We start from the raw sequence: 27,644 nt of genomic DNA on the forward strand, positions 1-27,644 counted from the left end.
TTTTTTTTTTTTTTTTTTTTTTTTACTCTTTATACAAATCCTCATATTAATCAAGATAGCCCATTTTATGTAGGCAATGCGCAGAGCTGCCATTTCACTTTCAAAGCTAGCTGACACAGCACGTGAAGAACTTCCTGGTACAATGGCCGCCATTAGACTTTCAGGCATGGAGATCAGTGATCTAACTCTTGAACTAAGTGATCTAAGGTGAGAACAAATCCTTATCCATGCACATATCTCCTTACTGATGGTTTTATAATTATATTTGACATTTGAATTGAGATGGACACCGTCTTCTGTGGCATGCTGGATTTTTGGTAAATCTTTAGAATACTTGGTTCTGAGTAGAAATATTTTTAAGGGTATTGAGGAGAGGTGGGATGAAGTTAAATGTAGCTCACTCTGAGTAATTCGTGTCGAGTCTGTTTTGATAAGCAGCCAGGAGATAGCTGATGGGGTAAACAAATCTGCTCAGGCCGTCCAAGCAGCAGAAGCTGGAATTCGGCAGATCGGTGCACTTGCCCACCAACAAACTATGTGTATGTTTGACTCATAACTTATTCTACACGTTCTTATAAACCAAGCACCAGAGTTTAACGGCGTATATTATGTTGTCTGCATGATACAGCAATGATTCAAGAGAGAGCAAGCCTGCCCATTATTTCTTTGCAGCCTGTTGTTGTTGGAGCTGCAAAGAAGACTTCTCGTGCTGTTGGCAAAGCCACACGAACGATCATGAAAATGATATCCGGAGGAGAAAGTACGGAGAATGATGATGATAATAGTTTAGATAGACTGGAAGTTTAAGTTTACTGGTTCCTTGCTTCAAATCAAAACAATGGTGTAAATATCACACGAGTGTAGATCATGTACTTATTGATATGAAGTCGAAACACATGTTTAGACATTCAAAACTGGAAAATTTTCTTACAAAGACTTATAAATCAGCTTAATTTTATCCCCCGACTTGTGTCCAGACCTGTTGAGGAAATAGAGCTCACCAGAGCCAAGGCTCTCTGTCCGCTCAGTCTACCATCTGGAAAGGTTGTACATAAAATGTAGGATTGAACGTAGTAGAAATTTGTAGAAAGAGCCCATTGAAAGGCTTTGGTTCTGAAGCAGGATGATGAAACTGGGGTCCAACTGTCTTTGTACTAAAGTCTATGTAATAGTCTAAATTCACGGTTTGATTTGGGCTGTTACGTATCACTGGAGAGATTTTTACATTCTGTAAGAAATGTTTTGTTTCAATCTTATCTCCAACCAATATGGGATCTCACAATCCACCTTCTTAGGGGCTTAGCGTCTTCGTTGGTACACCGTTAACAGATATGTCTGTTCCCCTCTCCAACTAAGGTGTGATTTCACACTTCAATACTATTTATTTTTATTTTTTAAATAACCCACAGCCACCCCTACCCCGCTTCTTCATTACTTTTTCTCTCTCACACTGTCTTAAACAGAAAGAAAAGGATGAATTTTCAAGATGAAACCAGTGGGTATGGAAGTCAACAAAGTGTTTTAAATGCACAAGATAAATCTATAGATATCATTTCCCCTCAAACCCATGCCCATGTAGATGTAAGTACATGTGCATGTGCATATGCATGTTCATGTTCCTCAAGTTTCCACACTTCATCCTCCTAAATTTTTAATTTTCTTTGAAAAAAAAAAAAAAAGATCTAGTGGATCTTCATCTTATTATTTTAATCCAGTATCATTTTGTTTCTTTCTGACTTTCTCAAAGTAGCTTTATGAATATTAATTTATCTGTATCACTCTTTGTATAAGTGTTGGTGATCAAGCTAATAACATTTCCTACATCTTCTGCTTCTTTTTCAAGAATCCTACCTCTTAGTTTTCCACTTTTGCTTATGGAACCAACCCAGAAAAGCCTCCATATATTTGAGTCCCCAGCTTTTGAATCGCTCACAAAGCAACAGATTTCAAGCTATCACTCACCATTTTCTAGTGTTTCAGATTCTGCTTCTCCAATTTTAGCTGTTGCAGTTCTGAGTGTGATGGGGACTGTTCTTTTGCTATTGGGTTACTACATTTTCATCACCAAATGCTGTTCTAACTGGCACCATTTTAGTCTGCTGAGGCGGTTTTCGAGTTTTCATTCCCAACAGCATGAAGATCCTTTCATAGCTCTCTCACCAACAATGTGGAATCGCGGGCTCGAACAGTCGATGATTGGCCAAATCCCAACTTTTCGATTCGAGGGAGACGATGAAGGTAGTGGTCTCTATGGCTGCGTGGTTTGTCTAAGCGAGTTTCAAGAGAACGAGATGTTGAGAGTTCTACCAAAGTGCAGCCACACATTTCACTTGGACTGCATTGATGTCTGGCTGCAAAGCAACTCCAATTGCCCTCTTTGCAGAACAAGCATTTCAGGCACAACAAAGCCTCCAATTGATCACATTGTAGCTCCAAGCTCTTCTCCTCAAAACTCTCAGCTCCTTTCCAACAGCCTAATGGGCAGTGATGAAGATTTTGTAGTCATTGAATTGGGTAGAGAAGATGAAGTTGTCTCCTCAACAGGGCAACAAGAAAGTACTATTTCAAGAGAAGCACTGGTTCAGCAGCCCAGATACCATTCTCCTAAAAAACTTGAGAACAAGGTTGGAAAATCCAAAACTCGGAAGTGTCACCATGTTTCAATAATGGGAGATGAGGGCATCAATGTTAGAGCAAAAGATGAACAGTTCTTCATCCAACCCATCAGAAGATCCTTTTCCATGGATTCTGCAGCTGATCAACAGCTTTACTTAACCGTTCAAATGATAATACATCAAGATAGGCAAATCAATGAGTCCAGTAGCAGTAGTAGTGCAGAAAATGACAGCAGAAATCGAAGATCTTTCTTCCCGTTTCGATCCGGACGAGGATTCAAAAACACAATTCTTCCACTCGAGTCAGATATGTAAATATTCAAGGATTGATTGGTTGCATTCAGATTTAGTTTCTGTTTGCTTTTGATTTCAGAAGGTAGTGAAAAAGTTAATAGGTGAATGAGATATTACATACAAAACAAATGGTGTTATTTGTAATTTTATTATGAAATTTTACACATTATGGAAAAGAGATGAAAAATAGAACTTGTTGAAACTTGGCATGCTAGTGGGAATCATTGCTTAAACCACTAAACATTATCTTGCCTCTCTTTCTTTTTCAAGTCCTCATCATTGAGAATGATTGCTCGTCTCCTTTCTCTTGGGTTCTTGGTTTTATACCTTCATGAATGGGTTCAGAGAAGAGCGGCCCCAAACTCTGAGTCAACTAGCTGAAGGCTCCTTCACAATCATCTTCATATTCTTTAGTCAGCATGGTAAATTATGTGTTGCAGAAGCTATGATTTTAATCAATCAACTAATACATTCTTCAAAATAAACACATGGTTTGGCGTTCGCGCTTCATAAATAGTTGTCTGACAGTTCCCATTTCAACCCCTCTATGTAAGATTACCTGTGTCGCAATGAATTATGTCAGTGGATGTCATTGCTTGTAATCTTCTTAACATTGAATTTAGAAACTAGCTCAATAATGAGGGTTTGAAATTATCTTAGCTAATTAGATGATTGATGAAAACTTCATTCATTAGAGTCATGGCTTTAACCAATAAGATTTGTGTTGCATGAATTTCATGATTGGAATGAACATAAATATAAACATAAAGAATCAAATTTAAAAAATAATCTAAAAAGGTTAATATTGTTGCTTTGAGTTGAAGGGAAGGGAGCCAAAATCAAGTAGACCCACCATTTATATTCCTAACATAAACAATGTGATTAGTTGAAGAAAAAAAAAGTGCTTCCATATAGAAAAGAAGACTTGGATATGATTGAAGAATGAATTGGGTGTCATTAATAACTTGAATGTGCCATTACTTACACCATCACATGGTTCCAAGAGGCTTCAAACCAAACAGAGGCCTACGAAGAATATTTTTGTTTTGGTGAATTTATGTACAGAAAAAGAATTTAAGGATCTTGCTATAAGTAGGCAGAAATATAAAAGAACCCAGAAAATCAACATGTATCTCAGGATATAAAGCAATAGCTTCCACATAAAGTAAAAGAAATTACTCAAAGCTTGTAGATGCAGAAGGTTTTGGAGTTTCTGGAGTTCTGCTGTACACATCTCCAAAATGAAGATCCAATTCTTCAGTCTCTATATCTTCTAAGTGGGTAGCTCCAGACAACTTCCCGAAATCGCTCCATTCCATGTGTTGTTGCTCCTCTGAGCTTCTTTCTGAGACATTATCATTGAGATTCTTCATGGTAGTAGTGTACCTGTTGAACTCGGGAGGATCCATGAAACTTGTTTGGGGTTGTTCACCAGGCGCAAAATTTCGATCCCACCACCGTGTCTTAATACCAGGATTTGCACTGTTAAAATCTTGATGCTGAAATATGCTTTCGCGAAGGATAGGAGCGGACGTGGAGGCCCCAAGATGAGTTTCTGATCGATCCTCGAGATGATCTTCCTCCCAGTAATCTTCGTACCTTCCTTTTCTCTGAGTGAAGTAGGGTGGCATCCAATACATTCTGGAGTTCTGCTCTATCAATTCAGATTGTTCTTCAGGGACGTCCCTAGAGTAATTGGCTATATCTTGTGGTGCGTTTGTATAATAATGATCGAGTAGGTATGGAAAGTTTCTTTGGTGTTCATCTAGCCATAGAAAATCTGTCCAATTAGCAGCCGCTGAATTTGCACGAGGTAGTTCCCTCGGAAAAATCCCATTCCTGTCCCGATGACCGACCAAATTGCGACTCCCTTGATGCATTTCATGCGGCTGATGTACATGTCCCCGTCGCTGCAACATTTTCTCCCTAAAAGTCTGTAGGTTTGACAGGAACTGTTTTCCCTGAGCATTTGGTTCCCATGCAGGATAATTACTACAGAAACTGCAGTGACAACACAACTTGATGTGTGAGGGTTCAGAAGCAGTAAATAAAAGACACTATTTACTCTTAAAAGAAGAATCTTGAATGTAACATTTTCAGGATTCACATAAAAGCACTATACAAATCAAGTTCACAGAATTGGTATCTGGGCCCTGGAACTCTTCAGCAAAAGTATGTTCTATCTTGTTGGTCACTCCTATCAAAGCAAATTGAAAAGTTGAAACAAAGAAAGTGCTAGAGATGTTTATATGAAAAATATCAAACCCGCTCTGCTTTTATCATTTACATATTTTTCATTAAAATTTAGTGAAGCTGCTAAAAGTTGCATAGCGATACAACAATGCGATATATGTATAGATTCACCGCATGATCAGGAGTTGTCCTAATTTAACTCAAATGCAGATTGAAGCCGGCCTTTTTAAAGCTGAGATTGTGAAGGCCATATTCGATTGCTTTCTCTACAACGCTATGAAAATGCAGCAAACATTTTTGCCAGTATGTATTTAAAATCAGAACAATTATAGAAATATTTTCGATAACAAAAATTGGCATAAGGAAACAATCAGAAAAAGCACGGTCAAGAAAAGCTCGTACCTCAAGAATGATTTCTCCATTTTCCCCTGGGAGCTTCTCTCTGCGCCTGGTGCATTATGTGGTGACCCATAACTGCTATTTCCATGTTTTTGGAAGTCAAAGGCACTGAAACTGCAGAAGACAAGGAAGCAGCCAAAAACATTTTGAACCGAAATAAAAAAGTATATAAAAGAAGCCATATTGCATTTCTGATAGGCACCCAATTATAAACATGTAGGAGAAAAGGCATGCAGGGAAGGGTCTAATGTACTGTATAAATAGGGTTGATATATAGAGTAAGGCCCTTTAACTGAGTTAATAATGGATAGGAGGGGGCGTATTTAGATGAGTATATAGGAAGCCCATGACGGGGGGGGTGGGCTTTTGCGTTGCTTATGCTTTTGTTTTGGTAGTATGGGTTTAGGAAGAGATAAGGAACTCTATGAATTCCCCCCAGGCTTTACTTCTCCAAACTCTTTTGTATCTCATTTGACTCTCATGCAGGAATAGTTTAGTGTAAGGGAAGAGTAAAGATCAAGATACTATTGAAGTAACAAAACAACCTGCAAACATGACCAACACCTTCAATATGAACTGTGAAGTCTGCAATGAACTGCAAGATGTCATCCACCCTCTGCAAAAATAAAAATATCGGTGACTGAAAGAAGGTGGCCACAGTAAAATGAGATGAGATAAGGTCTCTATAAGTTCCAACCTCTGGAACAATGAACACAAGCAAGAATGGGGTGAGAAAAATGGAGACCATCTCCTCAAGTAACATCATTCCTGTATACTGCATCAGAAAAGCAGCATCAATGCAATATTGAAAAACAAGAAAAGAAAATGACCTTTGTATTTCAAGCAGATGAAAGCAAAAAAAGGTAAACTTTTTACAACTTGAGACAGTTTTGAGCAACGGGGAACTAAGAGAATTTGCTAAGCAAGCAGGTAAGTCAACTGGGGTAGTCAGGTCTGGAAGAGCAGAGGGAGCTCTCTAACGCCTGAGTTCTATAATAAGATAAGGATAGTCTCAAGTTCGTAGTTACCAGTTTAATTCTCACACCGGCCATACAGAAAATGAGATGAACTGCTAGGCATTTACCTGGAAAAGGGTTTCAAATTCTAATCGGATAACCTCGGAATTTTCTTTGCCACGCCATCTCTTCGGCATATAATGCGTATGCTGGACAACCATAGACATTGCCCCCTCAGGATCTAGAACTAAAATTTCATCTGTAACTGCTGCCCGACTAATAGCAGTTATAGTTCCAAAAACAGCAGCATACCAGAGGAGGTTGCGGCCGAATATCTGAATGGTAAAAGAACATAAATTTAGAGATTAAAGTATACAGTTAGGCATAGGTTTAGAGGTTAAGAGTAAATGGAATGTATATTACATGGCCCTCCAGTAAAGATTCCTCCAGAAAAGCAATGATGATCAGAATAGCAGCAAAGCCACCAAAGACAAATGAGATGAACTTTGCAATTATTGTAATAATGGGAGAGGGAAATTGCTTTAGATACTCTGAAGCATGAAGCACACTGCTATTGATCCGGTGTTTGAACAAATGCTCGACCTGTCAAAGATATAGCAGCAATTATGAATACTGAAAATCTCCCTCCCCCCTCTAGAAATATTATCTGTCAAACATGACACGTTACAACCTAAATATTTTCAACACAACTTTTCACAAATGATAAAAAGAAATAAAGTTTACTTAGTAAAATCTAGAGACTCATCGTACCTCATTAAATTCCCTAAAAATCCACTTTGACAAATTTGACCACCTTCGAGATGATGCTGTACTTGGGTGGTTATAGAACTGCTCAGCGTGCCTCAGGAAGAGGTATACCAACATGAATATGACAAGAAATGGAGAAAGCAGGAGCATCACCACTCCAACTACCGCAAGCCTTTTTTTTAACGTTCTAGGATTGGATATGAACTCCCTTCTAACACAGTAATTACTGCAACAAGAATATGCTTCAGTCAGTAGGAATTCTACATAGCAAGCAAGAAAATCTTTAAAACCTTCAGATTTAAGACATCCCTGTGGTAAAAAAGAAGTTGCAAGCTTACATTAATTCAAGCTTTAGGTCTTAACAACAGTATACTCTAGACCAATACTTACGTTTATCAAGGTGAAGATGAGAGATATAAGAGTATGAATATACAGACAGGATAACATATATTTTTTGTTAAGTAAATCATATATACGCATGGAAATTATTACAAAAGATGTATCAGTTCTTAATGTTTGATCTGTCTAAGACCTAGCTGTAACCATTTACTAAATAATAGAGAAATATTTCCAGTAAAAGACATACCGATCAAACATGCTCTGTAGTATGCACCAATTTAAGGTCCATTCTAGACTTTTTGTCAATGTTAATCGATAATGCTTCCTAGAAGAGTCAAATTTCACAGCCGGGCCAGCACCTGGGACCCACTTTGAGATTGGAAAAGCAAGTACACCTTTGTTAAGCATCCCAATCAGGTAGTTCTCTTTCCGCATTAAGCGCATAACCACATCATGAGCAGAAAGATCCTTAGCCACACAGAGCTGATAAGTTCTTTGCAGCTCAACAACCTTCTCAAGAATTGTTGCCCATGGCATAGTTTGGATTTCATTGTCAGATATGTGAAGACTTCAAAAAATATAGACTAGGTATTATTATGAATCTATGATCACTCATAAACTGAAGCACATAATAAAGTAACTAAAATGGGAAAGATAGACTTTAGGTTAAATAGCAAATTTGACCCTATGGTTTGAAGAAAGTTAGAATTTAGTCCATATGATTTTAAAAGCTAAATTTGTCCTTATAGTTTGATAAAATCTCATAATTAGTCCCTATGGTGACTATTTATCAGGGTTTATCAAACCATAGAGACTATTTATTAGGGTTTTATCAAAATATAGGGACTTATTCCAACATTTAAAGCCATAGAGACTGATTTCGAAACTTTTTTGAGACCATAGAGATCAAACTTAATATTTAACCAAGATTTTAAAAGCATGAAATCTAATGATAAGATTTGTCCAACGAACCTGTTGTTATAAAAGCGACGGATTCCTAAAATGTCCTTTAGCTGTGCAAAAAACCTAAAAAAGCAAAAGATCCAATAAACAGAAAATATGCCTAAATATCCAAGGATGATAGCTTTTGAAAGTGTAATATGGTCTAAGGGGTGCTCATGAAGAGCTTCCTTGGCAAGATCACACGGTTTAGTTCCAGACTCCACAGCATCCATCCCACACTTGGCATTACGCAGACCATTCCAATCAACAAATAGCAAGAAAAATGCTGAGAAACATATGGTAAAGCCAAGACTCATAAGCTCCACTATCCACTTTGTTATGATGCACCAAAGCCCTTTGTCACAGTAATAGCTGTAGATCCTTTCAAAGAATAGGTCCAGGTCAGCTATTGGTTCCACATTTAAACGCTCCCCATCAAGAAGCCCCGTAGGGCTCTCACTACCAGGGTCTGGCAATCTTCCATAGGTGGATAGTTCAATCTCTTGTGGCTCATCCTTGAGCAAAGAAGACGTTAAAGATGAGTCGCCACGAGCTTTCCAACCAAAAATTCCAACATTATCTGCACCCCTTGTTCCACTGAGCATCATTCACTAAGATAGACAGTGGGCAGGTACAGTAAGTCCATTCCCTGAAAGAAGTTGAAATAGATAGCAACAAGAAACGTTTGAGCAACAAGATCCAAATAATAATGCATGGAGGAAGATAGGGAAAAGATCTTTAGGATGAAGTACCCAAACAATTTAATCGTACATCATTCGCCAATTACATATCATCCTCCAAGAATCGACTCCATTTGAATTCAACAAGGTTAAAAATGGAAGGCTAGCATAGAATAAGAGTATTTTGTACAGTGTTATTCCAGAGCAAGCAACAAATAGGTTTCGACCTGGAATCAACATATCATATGCCGAAACAAAAATATAAGGAAGTCCACAGAACAAAGCTACTGAAGATTACTGAAAATAATGTTGCTTACCAAAGTGCACGATAAATAGTCTTTTAATTTTCTTCGTTTCATATATAGTAACCATATTGTTCAACTCAAATAACGAAAAAGGGTCAAGAGGTGGGTTGGTCAACTACAAAAAATTACTAAACCATTTATGAGTAATTGCAAGCACATGAAAGTTTGGTCATGTATGGCATTGGGACTCAAGGACATCCACGAAAAATCTTGGATGATAAGAGGACTCTTTTTGGAAAAAGAGGTCAACAAATCTCCAGTGCCTCGTGTAAAGCAGCATAGACAAGGATAAACACATTGGTGGTTCTTGGTTCAAATATTTTTAGAACATTGTTCTACCCTTACTTTCATTCATCATAGTACTAGTATTCATAACAATGCACCATTAATGAAGTTTGAAGTCGAATAGCTAAATATTTTAGAACTAAAACCCGTAGATTCAAATTGGACACCACGACTTGTACGGTGTGTCTTAAACCGAGAAACAAATTTTATTTTGCAGATGAGTCAAATTGATAAGCTTCAGGAAAGAAAGCCAGAGGAGTACAAAACTAAGGTAACCAGACTAGAAGAGTCTGAATATTGACAATTATACATTGGTTTGTTTGAATTACTCACGCAAGGCATTTTGAGAAAGGGGTGGAAGGGGGAGAGAAGGCAGATGATCTTGCAACATGAATCATAGCCAGAGTCAGTTAGCAAAAGGGAAAAAAAAACATAAAAGGTACAAAATTTTCATTCGTCGTCCACAATTGTAAAAGAAGGTAGTTGGAGAGAGTTAACAAAGGTTCCAATTGACTAACATTCGAGCTCAAACGAATATCATATAGTACAGACACACAAACAGATGATCACGAAAATTGAAGAGGAAGCAAAATAAGGAAGTGGGTATGCAATGATGAGGATTACCTTCAATAAAACATGAATGAAGGGGGCGAAGCAGCCGAATATAAGAGCAACCCAAGTCGAAATTAGTAGTAGAGATGATCGGCAGATATTAATATCGGGGAAAGAGAAGGGAAGAATGAAAGAATTGAAGGTAATCGGCGGAATCAAAGACGAGGGGGCAGAGAAATCAAAGGGGCGGTTCGGGTTACGTGTAAGGAAAGAAGAAAATTTACAGAATTAATCTGGTGTAAGAATTGGAGTGCGTTTAATTAGAAAGCTGGGAATAAGGAACAAATATGATATGAGAAGTCCCAGAAGAAACGTGAAGAAACGTGAAGAAACGTGACCTTGGGTAATTCCCTTACCCTCTTTCTCGTCTCTTTGCTCCTCTTCTCCACAGCCTTAATCGAGCAGACTGCTCTTAGCCCCTCTTTTTGCATCAGCTTCAAATTTCATCAATGAAAATACATTAATTTTTTTAAAATATAAATTATTAAAAGAAAAGGTCAAAACTGCATAATAACTTTTAATCTTTAGAATTATATACGCTATTTACCCTTAATTTCAATTTGGACTAAATTATAAAATTACTTTCAATTTTACCGTTTAATTACCTTTTAACATTGGAAAGCTTTTCAATAAAAATTCAAAATTTTACTTACAATTATTTTAAACTTAACGAGTCTCAAATGGAATATAAGAATTCACAGCATATAAATTTTATGTCCAACATAAAATATTTATGAAAAGCTAAATAATATTTGAGCTTTTAATTTTGAAATAAGAAAAGGATTTGACACAGATACAAGGAGAGTATTTGATCAAATTCCTTTTTTCTCCCTTAAAAATATATAAATAAATAATAATTGTGAAGCAGTGTTCTACAAATTGGGCTACTAAATGGGCTCTTAGCCCAAATAGATATGCTATGACTTGGTCGGTGAGTTCCGATAGCAGGCTGGCCCAACATTCGAATCTGGGTTGTTCCAGTCTTGGGCTTCCTAGCTCGGCCTTTTATCTATTTTCCTTTTTGAAAAATCCAAATTCACTTGTTTTAATTTCATCCAATTGAGTTAAATATTGTAATGTCTCTTCTATTCAACGTTTTTTCTAACTCATTCATCTCAATAATATCAAATTTATGGGTAAATTTTGATTTTTTTTTCTCTATTTTAGTTATAGATGTTCACGAGGCAAAGTAGGGAACGACGAACTTCAAAGTTAAGGCTCAAGACCCTATTCGACCCTTCAACAAACCTATTTTTGACACTCGTATCTGTTCGTGACTCTTATCTTGCTTATGTCTCATCTTCTCTTTAATGATCACTCTACGTATTAAATATATTGCTTATGTCTCATCTTCTCTTTAATGATCACTATATATGAGTGGTAGATTTGACATGAAGAATATTACTCCTATAAATGATATATCAATATCAAATATATTAATGATATACTCCATATTAAATATATTGTGATACGGTATATCAACAATGCATATATTCTTTTGGTTTGTTTATTTATTGGTTACATTAGTTTTACTAGTGTTACTTCAGCGACAATCAGGCTAGACAAACCCAGTTTCCAAACAAGCCAAATCTTTTTATTTTTTTTTAAATGGCGGGAACCAACGTTCACTCGGGATTCACATTCTTTAATCTCCAAGACGCCGGAGATGCCGGCCGCGCTACCTAGCCGAACTTGGAACCGTAGGTTTGCGCGTTTGATTACAGAGGTTTCGGGGAGCTTCCGAGAGCGTTCGTGGATCTAATAATCAGCTGCAGCATCTTAGTCAGAAGGCAGATAGATTCTTGGCAGAATGCAAGTCCATCTAGACGATCTAGGGCTTCCGTCGACAAGTCTAAGATTTTTCCCGAGATGTAAGTATTTTTGTTTCTGATCTTGATTTTTTGTTATCGATAGCTGGATGCCTTTAGATTTACTTTAAATATTTGGTGAATGAGTATTGATGCTTTGGTGTATGCAGATTTGAAATTCTGAGCAAGCTTATTGACAGCTTAGTCTCCGCTATGCGATTGTGGCGACTCTAAGATTTAGCTTCGAAGTTTTCTAATGTATGCCGCAAGATAGAAGTCTTCACTGATAGGTACACATTGCATCTTCCTTTCCGTTTTCGGATGCTACAACCAATTCATGTGTTGATACTTGAGATAATATTGTTCTTTGAGAAGTACCACAAACTATTTATTTGAATGGTTGCCTAAGTAACACTGTAGATGTTTACGAGTCCCGTTATTGTTACCGTCGAAAGAACAACAAAGAATATGGACCTTGCTAATGCCGCTATCCTAATACTGAAACAGACTTCAGAAAGAAACTCGTGTCGTTGGAATGAGATAAGACATAGTGAAGCGATGTGATTGAACAACCCTCAGCTAATTGATATTCCAAAACAGGTTAGTCATTTTTTCCTTCTCTGTACGAAACACTCATATATTTGAAATATATACATGATCATAGTGTCTGCATTATGCACTTCTTTAGAACGAGCTGAATTTGGAAAAAATTGAAACCAACACCTACTTATCAAACTCGTCGCCTATAATGTCATATAAGGCAATGGATTTCCTATACCATTTGAATCCAACTCGTTCTCCTGTGTTTGTGGTTGGATGGATTGGGGTGGGGAAAAGGGTATTCCTGGCTTCTTCTTCTTCTATTTTTAAACGAAGAATATGCATAGTCTTCTCTTTCGATTTCCATTATAATGGAAGTAGCTTTCCTCTGGTAAGATTAATGGTCTTCAAGCCTTCAACCCTTGCATAGCTCTGCTGTAAGATTAATGGTCAATGACTCTCAGAGAATATTAGATAAATTTTTGTAGCATTTGGCTGGAAAAGTGAAGGTTCTAAGGTGTTTGACTTTCCCTTATCAAGTTGGTGGGGGGAAATCCTAGACAAAATCTCGCATCCGTCTCATGGATCATCAATTGCCCAGATTCACTAGTTTGAAATTTCTGAATTTGCTATAAACTTACCTTTGCAAAGATCATCAAATTTTGTACAAAGAGAGATTATAATTCAAGGAGGTTGATCATAAAGAGACAAAACTGGGGTCTTTGTACACCAAACAAGTTGGTTTGTATTTTCTCAAGCATTTTGCCACAGTATTAAAAGATACAGTTTCACAGGAGACTCACGGGCTTGCAGAGACGCCTAAATTCCAAGTTTCTACTTGAGTATCTTCTTGTCCTTCTCATGGGCCTCGAGCACTTGAGCAATGGGCCATGATTCTAACACTAAAGGTTTACAATTCAATAGAGCCTTTTGTAGGTCCCTTGTTCTGAGAGTAACAATAAAGTCTTTAATATGAATGAGAAGTCCTAGTCTTTTGTGGCTTTTTAATGCTGTGAACATTTTTGTCCTTTTAGTAATTATAGTCTAAATAGTCTTCTTTTTGAAGAGTTTTCTGTCATCTCTTTCGGAAAACTCTCTTTTGGTTTAAGACTTTGTCTATTCTCGTTTCGTATATATCCCTTCATATTATCTGTGAAATTGTTTCTTGTCTTAGAAAAATCATGCTCAAATTGGACATTTGTGAGAATAGTTAAAACAAAGGCCTTGATTTGGTTAAAACTCTAGTGAGATTAAATAAAAATGATATTGCCATTAGAGGGGGAAAAACAGAGAAAACGAAACAGAGAAACCAGAATTATGTGAAGTGACCACCGACAATGATTGAAAATAAGAAAGTTTAAACTGAAACAAATGATCATCAAATAAAAACTCCGCAATCATAAGGGAGAGGCTTGACCTGACCGATCAAAGCTGGAGTTGCACTGTACTCATGAAAAAGCTTGAAAGAGAGAAAAAGAGAAGAAATCTAGAAAAAGTTGGGCATCTTTCCGTTGATGTTGATGTTGATGTTGATGTTGATGTCTCTTGTTGAATGTAGGTGGCAGCATTAGGGTTACCGACATAGAGTAGACATTGCTCAAACTGGAAGCCAATACCCCTTTGTCTTTAAACATTAAAAACCCCGAAAACAAGAAACACACACGACTGAAGCAATTGAAGCGGAAGCCGTTCAAAGATGCAATTTTTTAAAGAAGGTTAAAAATATTTCTTCCCCACAGAATGCTATACAGCCAAATTTTGATGGACTTCACAATAATGGTTCTGGTCAAAATTAATTTTGTAAAGTTGTGGGTTTGTGGGGCGTGCTTGTATCCTCGAAAACCCAGAAAGGAATTCCATCTTTTGTTTGAAGCAAAAGAAAAGGAGAGAAAACAAAACAAAACAAAACAAAACCTGTAAATGGAACCAAAATTGACTGAGGGTGAGAGTGAGAGTGAGACAAAAGTTGTGGGTTGGGGTGTAACACATTATTGCTACATTACAAAGTTAATGTTTTGGTCAAAGCTTCTCCCCAATAAGGTTAAGTTGTGTGTGGTTTGGTCCCTTTATTTTCTCCAAGGTTGTCTCCACCTGTGATTCTTCAACTTTTCCCAAGTTTTGCACTAAATGATTGCAATAATTAACGCCTTTGTGGACTTGCTTCTCTTCAACTCCTCTTTACTTACTCCCAACATATACATCAACATCAAAAACCCTTCTCTTTTTACAAATAATCTTGCAGGCTTAGAAACGATCACATCAAATTCCGTCATATCCTGGTTCAAACTTTGAAACATTGCCCCCTATTCAAACTACACCCAACATTTTTAAATTATGAACATGCTAATTCGTATTTAATATTGTTATTTTATTCAATTAAATCTAATTTTCCAATTCTATTTCTTAATCATTGAGTATACTCTACAAATATAAATATCAAATATCAACTTTAATTAATAATAAACTATACTCTACAACTTATCCTTACTCATATGAATGATAGCTTGGCTTTTGAGGACTTCCATTTTTTTTTTTTAATTCCAATATTTTCATATTTAATTGGGTCAAAGAGACAAGGGAGACTCACGAACGGACAATTATCAATGTTGCTAAACAGCTTTCAAATCAACCAAATTTGATCTTCAATTTTGATTTGGATTTTCATCTTAGTTCTAAAATTCAACTCAATTTTAACCTTTTTTCTTAACTTTTTTAAAGCTTTATGTTTACCCTATACTGTTGTATTTAAATATATACCTAGTATAGAAAAAAGAGTGATGCAAATATATAGTGTATAGATTATGCGAAGAATGGAAAAAGAGGGCAGCAATCATCCAAACACGTGCAATGGCCCCATGTGCAACATCAGTGTCGGCTTGACCAGTCCAATGTTGTTAGTTTAACATCAATTTATAATGTCAGAATCAAATTTCCAACTAATTTTCTCTAATCTCATATTACAAAAAAACATTATTTTTATTTTTCAATTTACTATTTCTAAAATCCAAGTCCCTTTTTCTTTAAGCATGTTGCCTTTGACTAATATTTCTAATAAAAATAATGAAAATCATTAAGTAATTAACCCCCCCATTTTAAATCCCTATGATTAGTCAAATGAAAGCCATAGGGATCATTTGGACCATCCAAATAATATATGCTACTTCAGATAAGTTTAATTTCCTATGAGTAAATTATAGATTTTTTAACCCACTCATACGGCAAACTTTGTTCTGTTCCTTTTGATTTTCTTATAATTCCTTTCTTTATAAACTGATTCCACCATGAATAAACTAAAATTATCTCAACTCAATTAATTAATTAAACTTTGATCAGCTATTTTCAAAACTGAAGTACCACATCAGCATTTTTATAGAATTAGAGTTTGAGAAATTAATATATTTGAGGTCAGATTTAAAAGACGTGTAATTAATGGTTTTTGGCGCTAAATTTTGAAAGTCTTTATCATGTTGGATTATAAATAGTAAAGAAATTGGGTGAGCTGCAACTGACGTGGAAACTAGCGCCTAAGGGCCCCACCCAATATTAAATTAAAAAAAAAAAAAAAAAGGGTTATTTCTATTTTCTAGAAAGTTAAAGAAAAAAAGAAAAAAAGAAAAAAAGAAAAGATCGCTCGTGCGGTGTGTCGGAGATGAAATAATCACAGGGACGGCACGTGATCCCTCAATCCCGAGGAATAACCATAGCTGGTTCTCCGCTTTTTGTCGCCTCCCAAATGATTGAGATATTCTCCTAATCCCCCATCCAAATGCCACTTCCTTTTATTTTTCATTTTAATCTTACATTACTCCTAAATTATTTTAGTCATTAAAACAGATATTTTAATAATAGAATTACAAATTTTGAAATGTTAAAATATAAATGGAATGGTGGTACAAATATAGGTTATGGGAATGATTAAAACCTATATGCTTCATGTAAACTCGAATCCCTATATTTAGGAAACAATTATAATAATAATAATAATAATAATAAATTTAAGTAAGAAGAACATGTGACATGAAAACATGAAATAAAATAAAAATAAAAAATAAAAAAGAATGATTGAGTGGGTTAATTAAAATGCTATAAGTATATGGCATGGGGAAGTTAAATAATTCAGTCCTGAAAATCAGATATGTAGCTTCCCCAAGCCTATGCAATGGACTGCCAATTGAGACAGGCATGCTTGGAAGAGATTCCATTCATTGTCCACGTGGCTTTCTCTAATTCGTCTGCCTGCCTACCACCACTTCCTTTTCTTTTTGTTTTAACCAAACTTCGAGGTTGCAATTTCAAGTACCTTACTGGAACATCATCACCATATATAAATGCATTACAATGTGTTTATTAGTGAGTGCAATGGTTGAAGTTAGTTTAATAAAACATGATTGCAACAATGTGTTGTTGAACCGTATGCAGACAATGGAAGTAACTGAAACTTAGGGATGTAATTTAGTTTTCCCAGACAGAATGACACCATTAATTGTTTCCCAACAACCTATGTTATACCCCAAAACAATAAAGAACATGGTTGGGAACACAATTAACTGAACATGCAACACACCTTCAAGTGTTTCTACTCTGCATTATTGGAAATGAACGAAAAGAAACAAGAGGGATAAAATAAGGAACTATTCCCCATAATGAAATTCTGGAAATATAGCTTAGTGTTTAGACACAGCCATAGGAATATTCCACCACTACTAATCTAGTTTTAATTACAATTAACGATCACTTTCAGCCCACTTTCTAAAACCCTTCAATTAAATTTGTTATTTTTTTTTAATCTAAATTTTTTAAAATTAATGAACTAGCTCGAGATCCGACTACTTCAAACACTTCACTTACATCCATAAAACATAATGGGTGTGAATTAATTATAGTACTTCCAACCGTTAATCTTCCATCAAATCATTGCTATGCAAAACCCTAATCCCTTTAATTCTCAATTTGTAATCATTAATCTTTCAGAAATTTCACTATTTTATTCTTGTATTTAATACAAAACATGGAGGGGATTTAGTTCATGATTATCAATAAATTAAGAATAAAATTGAGAAATTATTATTATTAAAAAGAGTGAAAATGGAGAGGTGGGGGCAAGGTCGACATGTTGGTTTGCGAAAGTGAGGAAAAGCGAGTGAAATGAGTGATGATATATGTATATTTGGATTAGTTAATCATAATTGGGCACTAGTGGTCGACATGTCGTGCCCTCTCACACTTGTTTTTTTTTTTTTTTTTTTTTTTTTTTTTNGGTGAGAAGAGGTGTGGGGTACAGAAATCCAATGATGAAACTAAGCAGCTCATCTTTTGTCGTATGGAGATGTTAAAGAGAAGCCATCTGAGAGTAATAAAATACTCTCAAATGTATTCCATTTAGGGAACCTAAACCCATTTGATATGATTTTAAAATGATTCTCCCCTTCTCCCCTCTCCCCTCTAGTGTTTATAAACCCCACTCCATTCTGACCCCTCAACGCCTAAGAACAATTCATCAACCAAATCAAAACCCCAAAAACATTTTTAATTAATGACAGGCTCTGGTTCTCCATGTGGAGCCTGCAAGTTCTTGAGAAGAAAATGTGTCAGAGGCTGTGTTTTTGCTCCTTACTTCTGCCATGAACAAGGAGCCTCTCACTTTGCCGCCATTCATAAGGTGTTTGGAGCCAGCAATGTGTCTAAGCTTCTTGCTCGCCTCCCTGTTACTGAGCGCTGTGAGGCTGCTGTTACCATCTCTTATGAAGCTCAAGCTCGCCTTCAAGATCCCATCTATGGCTGCGTTTCTCACATCTTTGCCCTTCAACAACAGGTCCTTCTTCTTTCCATTTTTCCTTTCCATTCAAATAATGGGTCACCATCAAAATTCAAACTTTATTAACAATGGAACCCTCTTCAGGTTGTGAGTCTTCAGGCACAGCTTGCTTCTCTGAAGGAACAAGCAGCAGAGAGCATGATGAACAGCTCAAGTAACAACGGGGGTGGGGTGAATGAGAAGAATTGCAGAAAGATTCCTTCTCATTTCCAAGATCTCCATAACTGGTTTCAATCGGATCATTCGAACGTAACGCCTGGATTCAACCCGAACCCGACTCAAGATTCCGCATCCAACCCTTATTATGATGAGAACTATCGCATTATGATCAATTCCCAGTCCAATGGGAACTATGAACATCACATGGCAAAAATGGAGGAAAGTGGATCATATGGAAGCTTTGAAGAAACCTCAGACTATTCCATGTATACTCTTGATCACCTGCATTCAAATGTTCAACAATGGAGCTTCAATGAGTCGCCTGATGATTTACAATCAGTCGCTTTTGGTCATGCTCGACGTTGGTAAATGATTAATGGAAACCTCTCCTATTTCTTTAGCTTGTTTGTGTATCAACAAAATCATCAATTTTGGGATGCGAGTTGATAATATTTTGGCAATACAAAGCAAAAGGCAGTTCATTGTTGGCTTTGTTCTAATCTGATGATTATATACAAGAATATGAATGAAAGAGGAACAATCATAAAAGGGAAAGCAGGCCATTTATTATTTGACCCAATAAATTGTGGGTTTGTTCTTGTCCATTGTCCATTGTCCATTCAAATGACGCATTCAATCAAGGGGACACTTTGGTTGGTTGTGTCAATACGTTTACTTAGCTTAAATGGGGACACCAAAATTAAAGGTACCTAAGCTTAGCTGCCCCTAATTATTACTCCCAACATGTAAACCCTAAACAACAAGCCTCCACTCCACACCAACCTCGTCTGTTTTTTGTCTTTTTTATTTTTTTATTTTTTACGATCGTTTTATTAATTTTCACCTCCTTTTCCTCAATCCCTATGTTAGGGATCATGTTTTTGCTTTGTCAACCCTAGCCTTGCATCTAGAGAAATGAATTAAGTAATGAAAATTCATGAACGAAATGAATGCGTCTCGTCTCGTCTCATTATATGCACAATTTTAGAACATAGTTCAACTAGATAAGTTAAGATATTATTTATATGAGTATAAAATTATTGTATTTCTAAACAAATTACACCCTTTTTGATTAAGTGAATTAGTTTCTCATCATTCTGAGAGCTAAAGCTTGGAGCTCTCCAACATCACCATGACAAGAAGCTGGAATTTTTGTAGGAAATTGTTGAAATTGAGCTTCATCATTGTTGGCAGCTGATTCCAGAGAGGTCTGTGGGGAAACTGCAGAGTTGGTTACTTGGGATTGATAATTTGGAAACTTTGGGATTCCGGTCCATTGAATCTGCATGTGGGTTTGTGCAAGTTGAGCCCTGGCTTGCATCAGCTGTGTTTGCAAGTACGCCACCTTCAAAACCCAAAAAATAAAAACCCCATTTAAGCTCATTAATCGGGTTTAGGGTATATCTAAGTTCCCAAATACCTGTTGTTGGAGAGCAAAAAGATGAGCAACACAGCCATAAACAGGGTCACGAATGCGAGCTTGAGCTTCATAGGCAATAGTGACAACAGCCTCACAGCGATGAGGAACAGGGACGTGGAGGAGCAACTTGGACACATTACTGGCTCCAAACACCTTATGAATGGCGGCAAATCTGGCAGCGCTTTGATCAGAGCAAAAGTAAGGAGCAAAGATGCAATCAGGCGCACACTTTCGTCGCAGAAACTTGCATGCTCCGCAAGGGGAGGCAGAGGCAGAGGCAGAGGCGTGAGAATTGGCTGTAGTGGAAGACGCCATTAGAGACAGAGGCGAAGGGTTGGGCGTGGAGGTTAAAGGTTAATGAGAAGGGCTTTGGTGGGCTATAAACAAGTGTGAAAGGGAGACATGGAAGGTCTGCGTGTAGGGTTAGGGGAGGACATCCCTTCATGCCTTATCTCCTAATATATGTTCTTCTTTTTCGTTTTTCACTCTTCATTAATTGCCTTCATAACCCCCCAATGCCACAAATTTCTTTATTTTTGCTCTCTGAAATCTCTAAATTAATCATTTAAATTTATAATCTGTATTTTTATATGAAATGTGGTTGATAAGGTTAATTGATTATAAAATTGAAAGAGAATTATAGGTGGAACTCCTACCATTAAATTGGCTGTTTATGGGTCAATACCTTTTTTAAAAAAAAAAAATAAAAAAAAAATAAAAAGAAAAGGAAAATGTGAGTGATAGTTTGGTCGATTGATGGGTTTGGATAAAATAGTAATTAAGTTTTTTGTTTTCCGCCGAACCAACGCCGCAGTTCTTATAGGTGCGGCGTTTTGTCGGTTCCCGCTTTGTAAATTTGTAATTAAATAATGGTGTGTCCCCACCAGCCTTTGATCCGTATATATATATATATATATATATATATATTCATTATCTTGGAAACATAATAATTGAAAACCACATTAAATTTTAATTAATAATTAAGGTAATATAATAGACATGGATGGATACAACTTAAACGAGCTTGTTCATCATCGGCACACCTCTTCGAGGACCAAAGGGTCATCAGAGATGGTGGAGCCATCGTCACCAAGCTCAACAAAGTTGACTGCTTCTTCCAAAAACAACACCATTAACACACAGCAGCAAGATTTTCAGAGAAAACAAGGCTTCGTTTTACTGTCTACAATTTCCCAGCTTGTGGTGGGCGTATGATACAAGCAAAACACCTCACTGATGCACATGGCAGCCATGCAACATCACAAACTTTTAGGATTCCAAAATAAATTTAAGGGGGGGAAAAAAAGAAGATTTGAGAAAAGATAAGAACGCCATTCAATTCAAGCTTTTGGCTTGAATCGTAAGCAATTACATGAATCATGTTTGACAAAATGACCCATATCACCCAATTGTCATTGTTCATGTCATTTGCATATAAGATTGGGTTTATAAGATGTTGGTTCACGAGTAGAGAAGCTACACTTTATCCATGCATATTGATATCACCTGAATGATGGTGATATCAATCAGCTCTATAAACTAATTAAACGCAAAATGCACAATTATTAATCATTTTTAAAAGTTTGATAATTAAATAGGAATTTAGTTTTATTTTAATTTTGAAAATAGTGATTTTGATATATATTTAATAAGTTATGATTAAAAAAATGGACAATAGGAATACATTTGGAATACTCTTTTGATCTTATCCATTTCTTTTAAATCCAAATGACTTCTCAATTAGCCCACATTTTAATATTTTAATATTTTAATATTCAATTTCATGCTCTTAATATTTACCAATTTAAACCAACTCTATTTAATTTCTTTTTTTTTTTTTTAACTATAACTTCAATTTTAGCGTCCAAAAAATAATAATAATTAGAATTTTATTTTTATTACTATAATTTATTTTTAAATTTTGTTACTAGAAATTCAATTGGATATTAAAAGATGAATGTTTTAGACATAAAATTGGGGGTTTTCTTTTATTTTTCCCGATAAAATAACATTTATAAATAAAATTTCAATAAATGATTTTAGCATTTATCTCTTACTCCCCCCGTCAAGATTCGCCGATCGTCTCTCTTCGTCACCGTTCCTAGTCCCGTCGCTCCGTCAATTCTCAAACTTTCAGCTGCCCGACAATTGGTACGTCTTTCTTTCATCTCCTTCCTTCTAAATCTCTCTCCAATTTCAACTCCTCTTCCACTCGTGATCTGCGAAGACCTTTTCTCGATGTTCTTTCTCTTCGATTCTTTGCTGCTGCATCCATATATTTATTGATTTTTAATTGTATTTCCTTCCGATCAACTTCTACTTCAATAATCTGCAAATCCTCAACAGGGTAGCGTCAATTCAACAGATCGAATAATCTTTGATTGCGAATCCAAGAACACATAGGGCTGTGCGTGGAATCTGTTTCGGCCCGATATAGCCATGAACGCCAGAAGGTTTTTCTTGAATCTTTCAATCTTTATCTTTGTTCTGCAGGCCATTTAAGTATCTTTCCTATCGAGCAAACCACGCGTGACGTCAGTTACTTGTTTGTGTGAAATTTACATTTACGATTCAATGTTGTGTTGCTATGTTATTGGCTACTGGATCTCGATAGACCGATAGCTCGATAAATCTGAGTCCGTATCTGTAGAAGGGTTCAATGAGTAATTCCAAGTTTTGGGACTTTACTTCTATTATTAGAACTGAATTCTCTTGAGGAATGTTTCAGTCCAGATGCCTTAGAACCTATACCTTTTATTAGCAGGTGATTTTAGAATGACCACATTGATTCTATAGGGCTCGGGTTTTTAATCATTTTTAAGCATTCTTCTTTCTGTTTAAGACTCTTCATACTGATGTAGTTGTGAAATTCAAGATCTCTATTCTATAGATTGGTAACTTTTGCCCCTTTATGTATTGCTATGGCTTTCTATGCGTGTACTTGTATAAGTCGTACTGTTAAGTGATTTAACATTAACAACTTATATCGTTTTGGATAATTGTCTACTAATCCAGAATTATCAGGATGTACTCAATTATCGAAGATAAATCATGGTGACATGTTTATGGTGGAAATAAACTTTATTTCTTATATTTTAATTGATCTTTGCAATGAGTGTGGACATTTACTGATTTTTGAATCTTTAGTTCTCAATTCTTTGTTAAACTTTTAGACGAAATACAATTTACTTTCCCTCGTGCACTTATATGCACATGCACCCTTGATAGTTGAATGGAAGTTCTTAAATTCATTTTTTTAATCAAAAACTGAAGAATGTATTTTTTAGTACCAAGTTGATTTTTATGAACTGAACCTTAGGTTGATCTTGCTATGTGCTGGTCGTTCTTCTTGTAATAGTATCTCTTGGAGTGTAGGGAACTACGTAACAATAGGGTTTCTCTCTTTGATGGCATTGAGGAGGGTGGTGTTAGGGCCTCATCTTCATACTCCTCCCATGAAATTGAGGAACAGGATAATGAAACAGCATTGGAAGGCTTGCAAGACAGAGTCCTTCTATTGAAAAGGGTATTTAATTTCTTACCCAGTCTTAGTCACTAATCTTTGATGATTGAGTCGGTAGAAACAGAGAAAGAATTCCCACCTATAACATTATGCAATAATTGTTGAGACCGAGATCTGCACCTACAATTTGCTGCAATTATTGTCGAGAATCAACTCTGCACGTAGAATATGTTGCAATTATTGTGAACAAATTCTGCACCTATAATATGCTGCAATTTATTTTTGAGAACATAGAGGATGAAAATACTTTCCAACTTGTGATTGTATATTGTTCAAGAAAAACACACGAGGGGTTTTATTACTAAATATATATGATTGATAGAAAACATAAACTATGCTATTTTTGAAGCAAAGAAATGGTAATGACGGCCGAGAACGAAATATTCTGTTTCCTGAATCGCATTCAAATTGAAAGGTGTTATTTCAACAGTTGACAGGTGACATAAATGAGGAGGTGGAGAGTCATAACCGCATACTGGATAGAATGGTATTATGTCAACTCAAGTGTCGTACGCAGTTCTTAGTGTTATTATCAACAGAGAACTAATTTCTTGCATGTTTTGGCTCAGGGTAATGATATGGATTCATCCAGAGGAGTGTTGTCGGGCACTATGGATCGATTCAAGACGGTATTGCCATACACAAGAACAATTCATTCCACTCTTTCGATACTCCTTTTCATCATTTTTTACATTAATTTCAATATGTTTAGGTATTTGATCCGAAGTCGAGCCCGAAGATGTTCTCGCTAGTCGTACTTTTCGTGGCAATTTTCTTCATTGTGTACTATCTCACAAGGTAATTCTTCCATTTGGATATCATCAAAAGAAGTCGAGCTTGGGCTCTGGATGGAAGACAATGATCAGCACTGCTGCTTAGTTCTATGAGAGTATTAGTTGTAACATTGGCATAGCTGTTCTGTTGATGCCTGTGTGAATATGTTTTCCTTGTGTACCAAAATTAAAGTTGGAACCAGTTTGGAACCAAAATATCATCTGCAGCTCTCCATTAAGCTGACATTGATGAATATAATCAGCAAACCAGTTTGTTACATCAGAGTTTTATCTGCCTTCCCTGATTAGATAGGTAACATTTTTATTTAATTTTTCTGTCGAATTCATCCACCAACTTTAATACAAAAATAATTTCATAAAACTCAAAATCCAAATATTCAGTAATTTCATGAAGATTAAAGTTTACTCGAAACTAATGCTCAAAATCAACCATTTTAATTAACAACTTGCATATTTAATTGACGGTTCGTTGAAGTCCAGGTAGCGAAGGAGTGAAAGTTACTTCATGATAAATACCTACAGCCGATTTCATGCGACTATTTTACAAGATATTTTTATTAACTAAAATGAAACTAAAATGAAAAAACTGATGCACCAGCCGGGAATCGAACCCGGGTCTGTACCGTGGCAGGGTACTATTCTACCACTAGACCACTGGTGCTTGTTTGTTGCTTGTTACGATTGAAAAACAATAAATCTAAGTTTTTATCTTTTATCAGAAGTCTCAAACTAGAGGATTGTTACCACCAATTAATTTTCTTATCTAAAATTTATCATGAATTTGAATATATATATATATATATAATTATTTGAGATAAATGGTAACTATTTAGCTTTATTCTCGGATTTTCACTATTATAACGTTGGATGAAAAATTAGTGAGTTAATTTATTTTTTTAAACAAACAATTAATAAAAAAAATGAACATAAATTAAAATTTGTATAAAAATGTGTGATTAATTATTAGTGTGCCTAGTAATGAATTTGTGTTTATCATGTATTTCTTCAAGAATTTGCAACAACATCGGCACGCCCACCACATGCAATCATCCATGACAATGCTCTCTCTCTCTCTCTAATTACTTCTATTTTACAAAATCTACATTTTTCTTTATAAAAATAATAATCATGTCACGTAGGAAGCCTTTAGATGCAAACCAACTTTACCCCCCATCTACTTTTAATCCAAAGTATTCAACCTCAAGTTTTTTCTTTTTTTAATTTTTATTTCACAACAAAAAAACCCCCAAAGAGATATACACCAAAATGAATATCCAATAAAAAGAGATATTGATCAATTTCATGAAGAAGAATAATGGGAAAAGGAAAAAAAAAATACACTCATAAAAATAAAAAAATTAATCCCATGGAAAGACCCTTTCATCAAGTTTAGGGCTTTTAAAAAAATAAAAATAACAAAAATCAAACTTGCATCGAATCCTACAAAAACATATAGAGGGCGGCAGAAGCAGCAGCAGCCTGCCGGCCGGCACCCGAAGACGGCGGCTATGTATAACATCTCTCTATCATCCCAATTTCTACTGCTTTTCCTTATTCCAAAATCAAATAATGCTCTCTCTTCACTACAACAAAAATATAAAATCCCATCTCTATACACACAACAAAAATATATATATATATATATAACTGCACACACAAATTATATATCATATGCTTCAATGGAAAAATATAATATTACGTCTACTACCGATCGTGACCAAGTCGAAGCTCTAGATCAAGTTCATCATCATTATTATCGTCGTCGTCAACGTTACCATCTGATCTCTTGTCTTGACGATTGATCAAGGTAGGGTCAGGCGAGCGTGAGGGGAGGCTGATATTCGTCCAATTCTCTTTGAACGCGTTCAAACCTTGAGGACTGTTATTATTGTTGTTGTTGATGTTGAGGTTGTTGTGAAGATACGCCAATTGATGATCGTGGGAGGGAGTAGTAGTGGAACCCAAACACCAAGTGGAAGAAGTGGGGAAATAGGTTTGAAAAGAGTGGTGATGGGATGTTGAGATTAGTGGCGTCGTTGGGCGGAGAGTTGAATGGTGGGCGAAGGGTTCGGGCTTGGAGGGATTATTATTGGGAGTATTAGGCTTGGTTTTCACACGGTCTTTGCGGTGGATGTTCATGTGACCGCCTAGGGCTTGAGCCGTTGTGAACCCTCGTTTGCAAAATACGCACTCGTAGGAGCGGCCACTGCCCATTTCGTTGGCTTGTTCGACCTCCTCGGTGGTTGTTTTCGAGTTCGGATCTTGGTCGTCGTCGTTGGGGATATGGTTAGGGTCCATGGGAGAAGAGTTTGGTTCCTAACATATATAGAGATATTTGAGGGAGGGAAGGGGTTGGAAAGGAGGAAATGAGAGAGAAATATAATAGTTAGGGGTAGGTTTTTGTGTATGAAGATGAGATTTGGAGAAGAAATGTGAAAATAAATTATTTGGTTGTGGAGAGACAACCATTAGTTAGCCGGCTCTTGATGTATTCATCTTTTGGAGACAATATTATGTTTCTTCAATCAAATATTTCTTTTTATTTCTTTTTCCTTTTTAAGCGTTCGATTTTATGTCACAATTTGTTACCATAATCCTAAGATAATATAGCCCCGAGCTTAGAACATGGATCGATTTAAGAGAATTTGGTTAGTAAATTAAATGTTAGAAGTGTTTCGAAATGAAATAAAATATTGGATCAAACCGACATAGGCTTATTGAAATTATCGAGGCATTAAAATGATTAATTGTACTATTGTTTGACTAGGGACAGCTTCCTATAATAATATTAGTTAATTTGAGTAAAATTATTTTAATTAATTGATGAAGTTGTTGGGGGTGTTGGGTGATGTTAAATACAAGTGATAGCTCATAGTGTGTTAAGTGATAGCTCATAGTGTGTTAAGTGATAGCTCATAGTGTATTGGGACAAAAATGACCTAATTTTCAGCTGCTTCTTAGGATTTTGTTTTGGACATTGGATTATATGACATGCTAAAGATACGTATGAGATACATTGTGGAGTAAGGTGGTGAGCAAGAATGAATAAAATATTGTAATTGTAATTGCACATTATACGGTTTCACCAAATATTGAAATCATAAGGTATAGAGTATAATGAAAAATCCCACACCCACACCCTCCACTTGCTTTCTTTCTCAGCAAAGGGAAGATTTCCCCTCTAAAACTTCTTTCTC

General features: G+C 36.0%; 7 protein-coding genes and 1 non-coding gene across 9 annotated transcripts in view; 4 read left to right on the plus strand and 4 right to left on the minus strand.

Moving 5' to 3' along the window:
* LOC111491526 overlaps positions 1-962 on the plus strand; it is a 2,847-nt gene extending 1,885 nt beyond the window's left edge. Inside the window, exons 3-5 of the mRNA XM_023140476.1 lie at positions 74-207; positions 439-539; positions 629-962. Of these exons, the coding sequence (XP_022996244.1) occupies positions 74-207; positions 439-539; positions 629-807 (414 nt within the window). The 3' untranslated portion in view covers positions 808-962. The remainder of the gene's footprint in view (positions 1-73; positions 208-438; positions 540-628) is intronic.
* Positions 963-1,433: 471 nt separating this feature from the next.
* LOC111491128 (RING-H2 finger protein ATL16-like) lies at positions 1,434-3,123 on the plus strand. The gene has a single exon (XM_023139891.1). The coding sequence runs from the start codon at positions 1,875-1,877 to the stop codon at positions 2,928-2,930; it is 1,056 nt and encodes a 351-aa protein (XP_022995659.1). The 5' UTR covers positions 1,434-1,874; the 3' UTR covers positions 2,931-3,123.
* On the minus strand, positions 3,007-10,837 carry LOC111491127 (autophagy-related protein 9-like). 2 transcript variants are annotated; one of them, XM_023139890.1, is made up of 11 exons: positions 10,401-10,619; positions 8,537-9,155; positions 7,812-8,132; positions 7,229-7,451; positions 6,881-7,060; positions 6,586-6,792; positions 6,199-6,276; positions 6,047-6,117; positions 5,505-5,615; positions 4,089-4,910; positions 3,007-3,468 (listed from the first exon to the last, which is right to left on the minus strand). In XM_023139890.1, the coding sequence occupies exons 2-11, from the start codon at positions 9,112-9,114 to the stop codon at positions 3,465-3,467; spliced, it is 2,595 nt and encodes an 864-aa protein (XP_022995658.1). In that variant the 5' UTR covers positions 9,115-9,155; positions 10,401-10,619; the 3' UTR covers positions 3,007-3,464. The 2 variants fall into 2 exon arrangements, with proteins under 2 accessions (XP_022995658.1, XP_022995657.1); XM_023139889.1 differs by lacking the exons at positions 3,007-3,468; positions 10,401-10,619 and adding an exon at positions 10,745-10,837 and having other exon boundaries at positions 3,842-4,910.
* A 7,380-nt stretch (positions 10,838-18,217) lies between these two features.
* Positions 18,218-19,202, plus strand: LOC111491155 (LOB domain-containing protein 29-like). Its single transcript, XM_023139928.1, has 2 exons — positions 18,218-18,548; positions 18,636-19,202. Exons 1-2 carry the CDS (start codon positions 18,270-18,272, stop codon positions 19,077-19,079), a joined length of 723 nt encoding a protein of 240 aa, XP_022995696.1. The 5' UTR covers positions 18,218-18,269; the 3' UTR covers positions 19,080-19,202.
* A 507-nt stretch (positions 19,203-19,709) lies between these two features.
* LOC111491158 (LOB domain-containing protein 16-like) lies at positions 19,710-20,554 on the minus strand. Its single transcript, XM_023139930.1, has 2 exons — positions 20,131-20,554; positions 19,710-20,055 (listed from the first exon to the last, which is right to left on the minus strand). Exons 1-2 carry the CDS (start codon positions 20,443-20,445, stop codon positions 19,792-19,794), a joined length of 579 nt encoding a protein of 192 aa, XP_022995698.1. The 5' UTR covers positions 20,446-20,554; the 3' UTR covers positions 19,710-19,791.
* A 1,605-nt stretch (positions 20,555-22,159) lies between these two features.
* Positions 22,160-24,706, plus strand: LOC111491159 (bet1-like SNARE 1-1). Its single transcript, XM_023139931.1, has 6 exons — positions 22,160-22,281; positions 22,477-22,583; positions 23,506-23,656; positions 24,084-24,140; positions 24,223-24,282; positions 24,366-24,706. Exons 2-6 carry the CDS (start codon positions 22,570-22,572, stop codon positions 24,453-24,455), a joined length of 372 nt encoding a protein of 123 aa, XP_022995699.1. The 5' UTR covers positions 22,160-22,281; positions 22,477-22,569; the 3' UTR covers positions 24,456-24,706.
* Positions 24,707-25,037: 331 nt separating this feature from the next.
* Positions 25,038-25,108, minus strand: TRNAG-GCC. Its single transcript has one exon. It is a non-coding gene; the product is annotated as a tRNA-Gly (tRNA).
* Positions 25,109-26,026: 918 nt separating this feature from the next.
* LOC111491156 (transcriptional regulator SUPERMAN-like) lies at positions 26,027-26,790 on the minus strand. Its single transcript, XM_023139929.1, has one exon. The coding sequence runs from the start codon at positions 26,743-26,745 to the stop codon at positions 26,152-26,154; it is 594 nt and encodes a 197-aa protein (XP_022995697.1). The 5' UTR covers positions 26,746-26,790; the 3' UTR covers positions 26,027-26,151.
* Between the last annotated feature and the right edge of the window lie 854 nt (positions 26,791-27,644).

This window comes from Cucurbita maxima, unplaced genomic scaffold, assembly GCF_002738345.1.
Source record: "Cucurbita maxima cultivar Rimu unplaced genomic scaffold, Cmax_1.0 Cma_Scf00016, whole genome shotgun sequence".
In the NCBI taxonomy this organism is placed as follows: domain Eukaryota; kingdom Viridiplantae; phylum Streptophyta; class Magnoliopsida; order Cucurbitales; family Cucurbitaceae; genus Cucurbita; species Cucurbita maxima.

What these genes read in the sequence shown, in the direction of transcription:
- LOC111491127 (XM_023139890.1), bottom strand. Translation starts at nt 9,114, where the DNA reads ATGATGCTCAGTGGAACAAGGGGTGCAGATAATGTTGGAATTTTTGGT. An exon ending in TTTTTAGGGAATTTAATGAG is followed by an intron (nt 7,061 to 7,228) that starts GTACGATGAGTC and finishes TATCTTTGACAG; the next exon opens with GTCGAGCATTTGTTCAAACA. An exon ending in GGTGTTGGTCATGTTTGCAG is followed by an intron (nt 5,616 to 6,046) that starts GTTGTTTTGTTA and finishes TGTCTTCTGCAG; the next exon opens with TTTCAGTGCCTTTGACTTCC.
- LOC111491158 (XM_023139930.1), bottom strand. Translation starts at nt 20,445, where the DNA reads ATGGCGTCTTCCACTACAGCCAATTCTCACGCCTCTGCCTCTGCCTCT. An exon ending in TTTTTGCTCTCCAACAACAG is followed by an intron (nt 20,056 to 20,130) that starts GTATTTGGGAAC and finishes TGGGTTTTGAAG; the next exon opens with GTGGCGTACTTGCAAACACA.
- LOC111491155 (XM_023139928.1), top strand. Translation starts at nt 18,270, where the DNA reads ATGACAGGCTCTGGTTCTCCATGTGGAGCCTGCAAGTTCTTGAGAAGA. An exon ending in TCTTTGCCCTTCAACAACAG is followed by an intron (nt 18,549 to 18,635) that starts GTCCTTCTTCTT and finishes AACCCTCTTCAG; the next exon opens with GTTGTGAGTCTTCAGGCACA.
- LOC111491159 (XM_023139931.1), top strand. An exon ending in GAGTCCTTCTATTGAAAAGG is followed by an intron (nt 23,657 to 24,083) that starts GTATTTAATTTC and finishes TTATTTCAACAG; the next exon opens with TTGACAGGTGACATAAATGA. An exon ending in ACCGCATACTGGATAGAATG is followed by an intron (nt 24,141 to 24,222) that starts GTATTATGTCAA and finishes GTTTTGGCTCAG; the next exon opens with GGTAATGATATGGATTCATC.
- LOC111491128 (XM_023139891.1), top strand. Translation starts at nt 1,875, where the DNA reads ATGGAACCAACCCAGAAAAGCCTCCATATATTTGAGTCCCCAGCTTTT.
- LOC111491156 (XM_023139929.1), bottom strand. Translation starts at nt 26,745, where the DNA reads ATGGACCCTAACCATATCCCCAACGACGACGACCAAGATCCGAACTCG.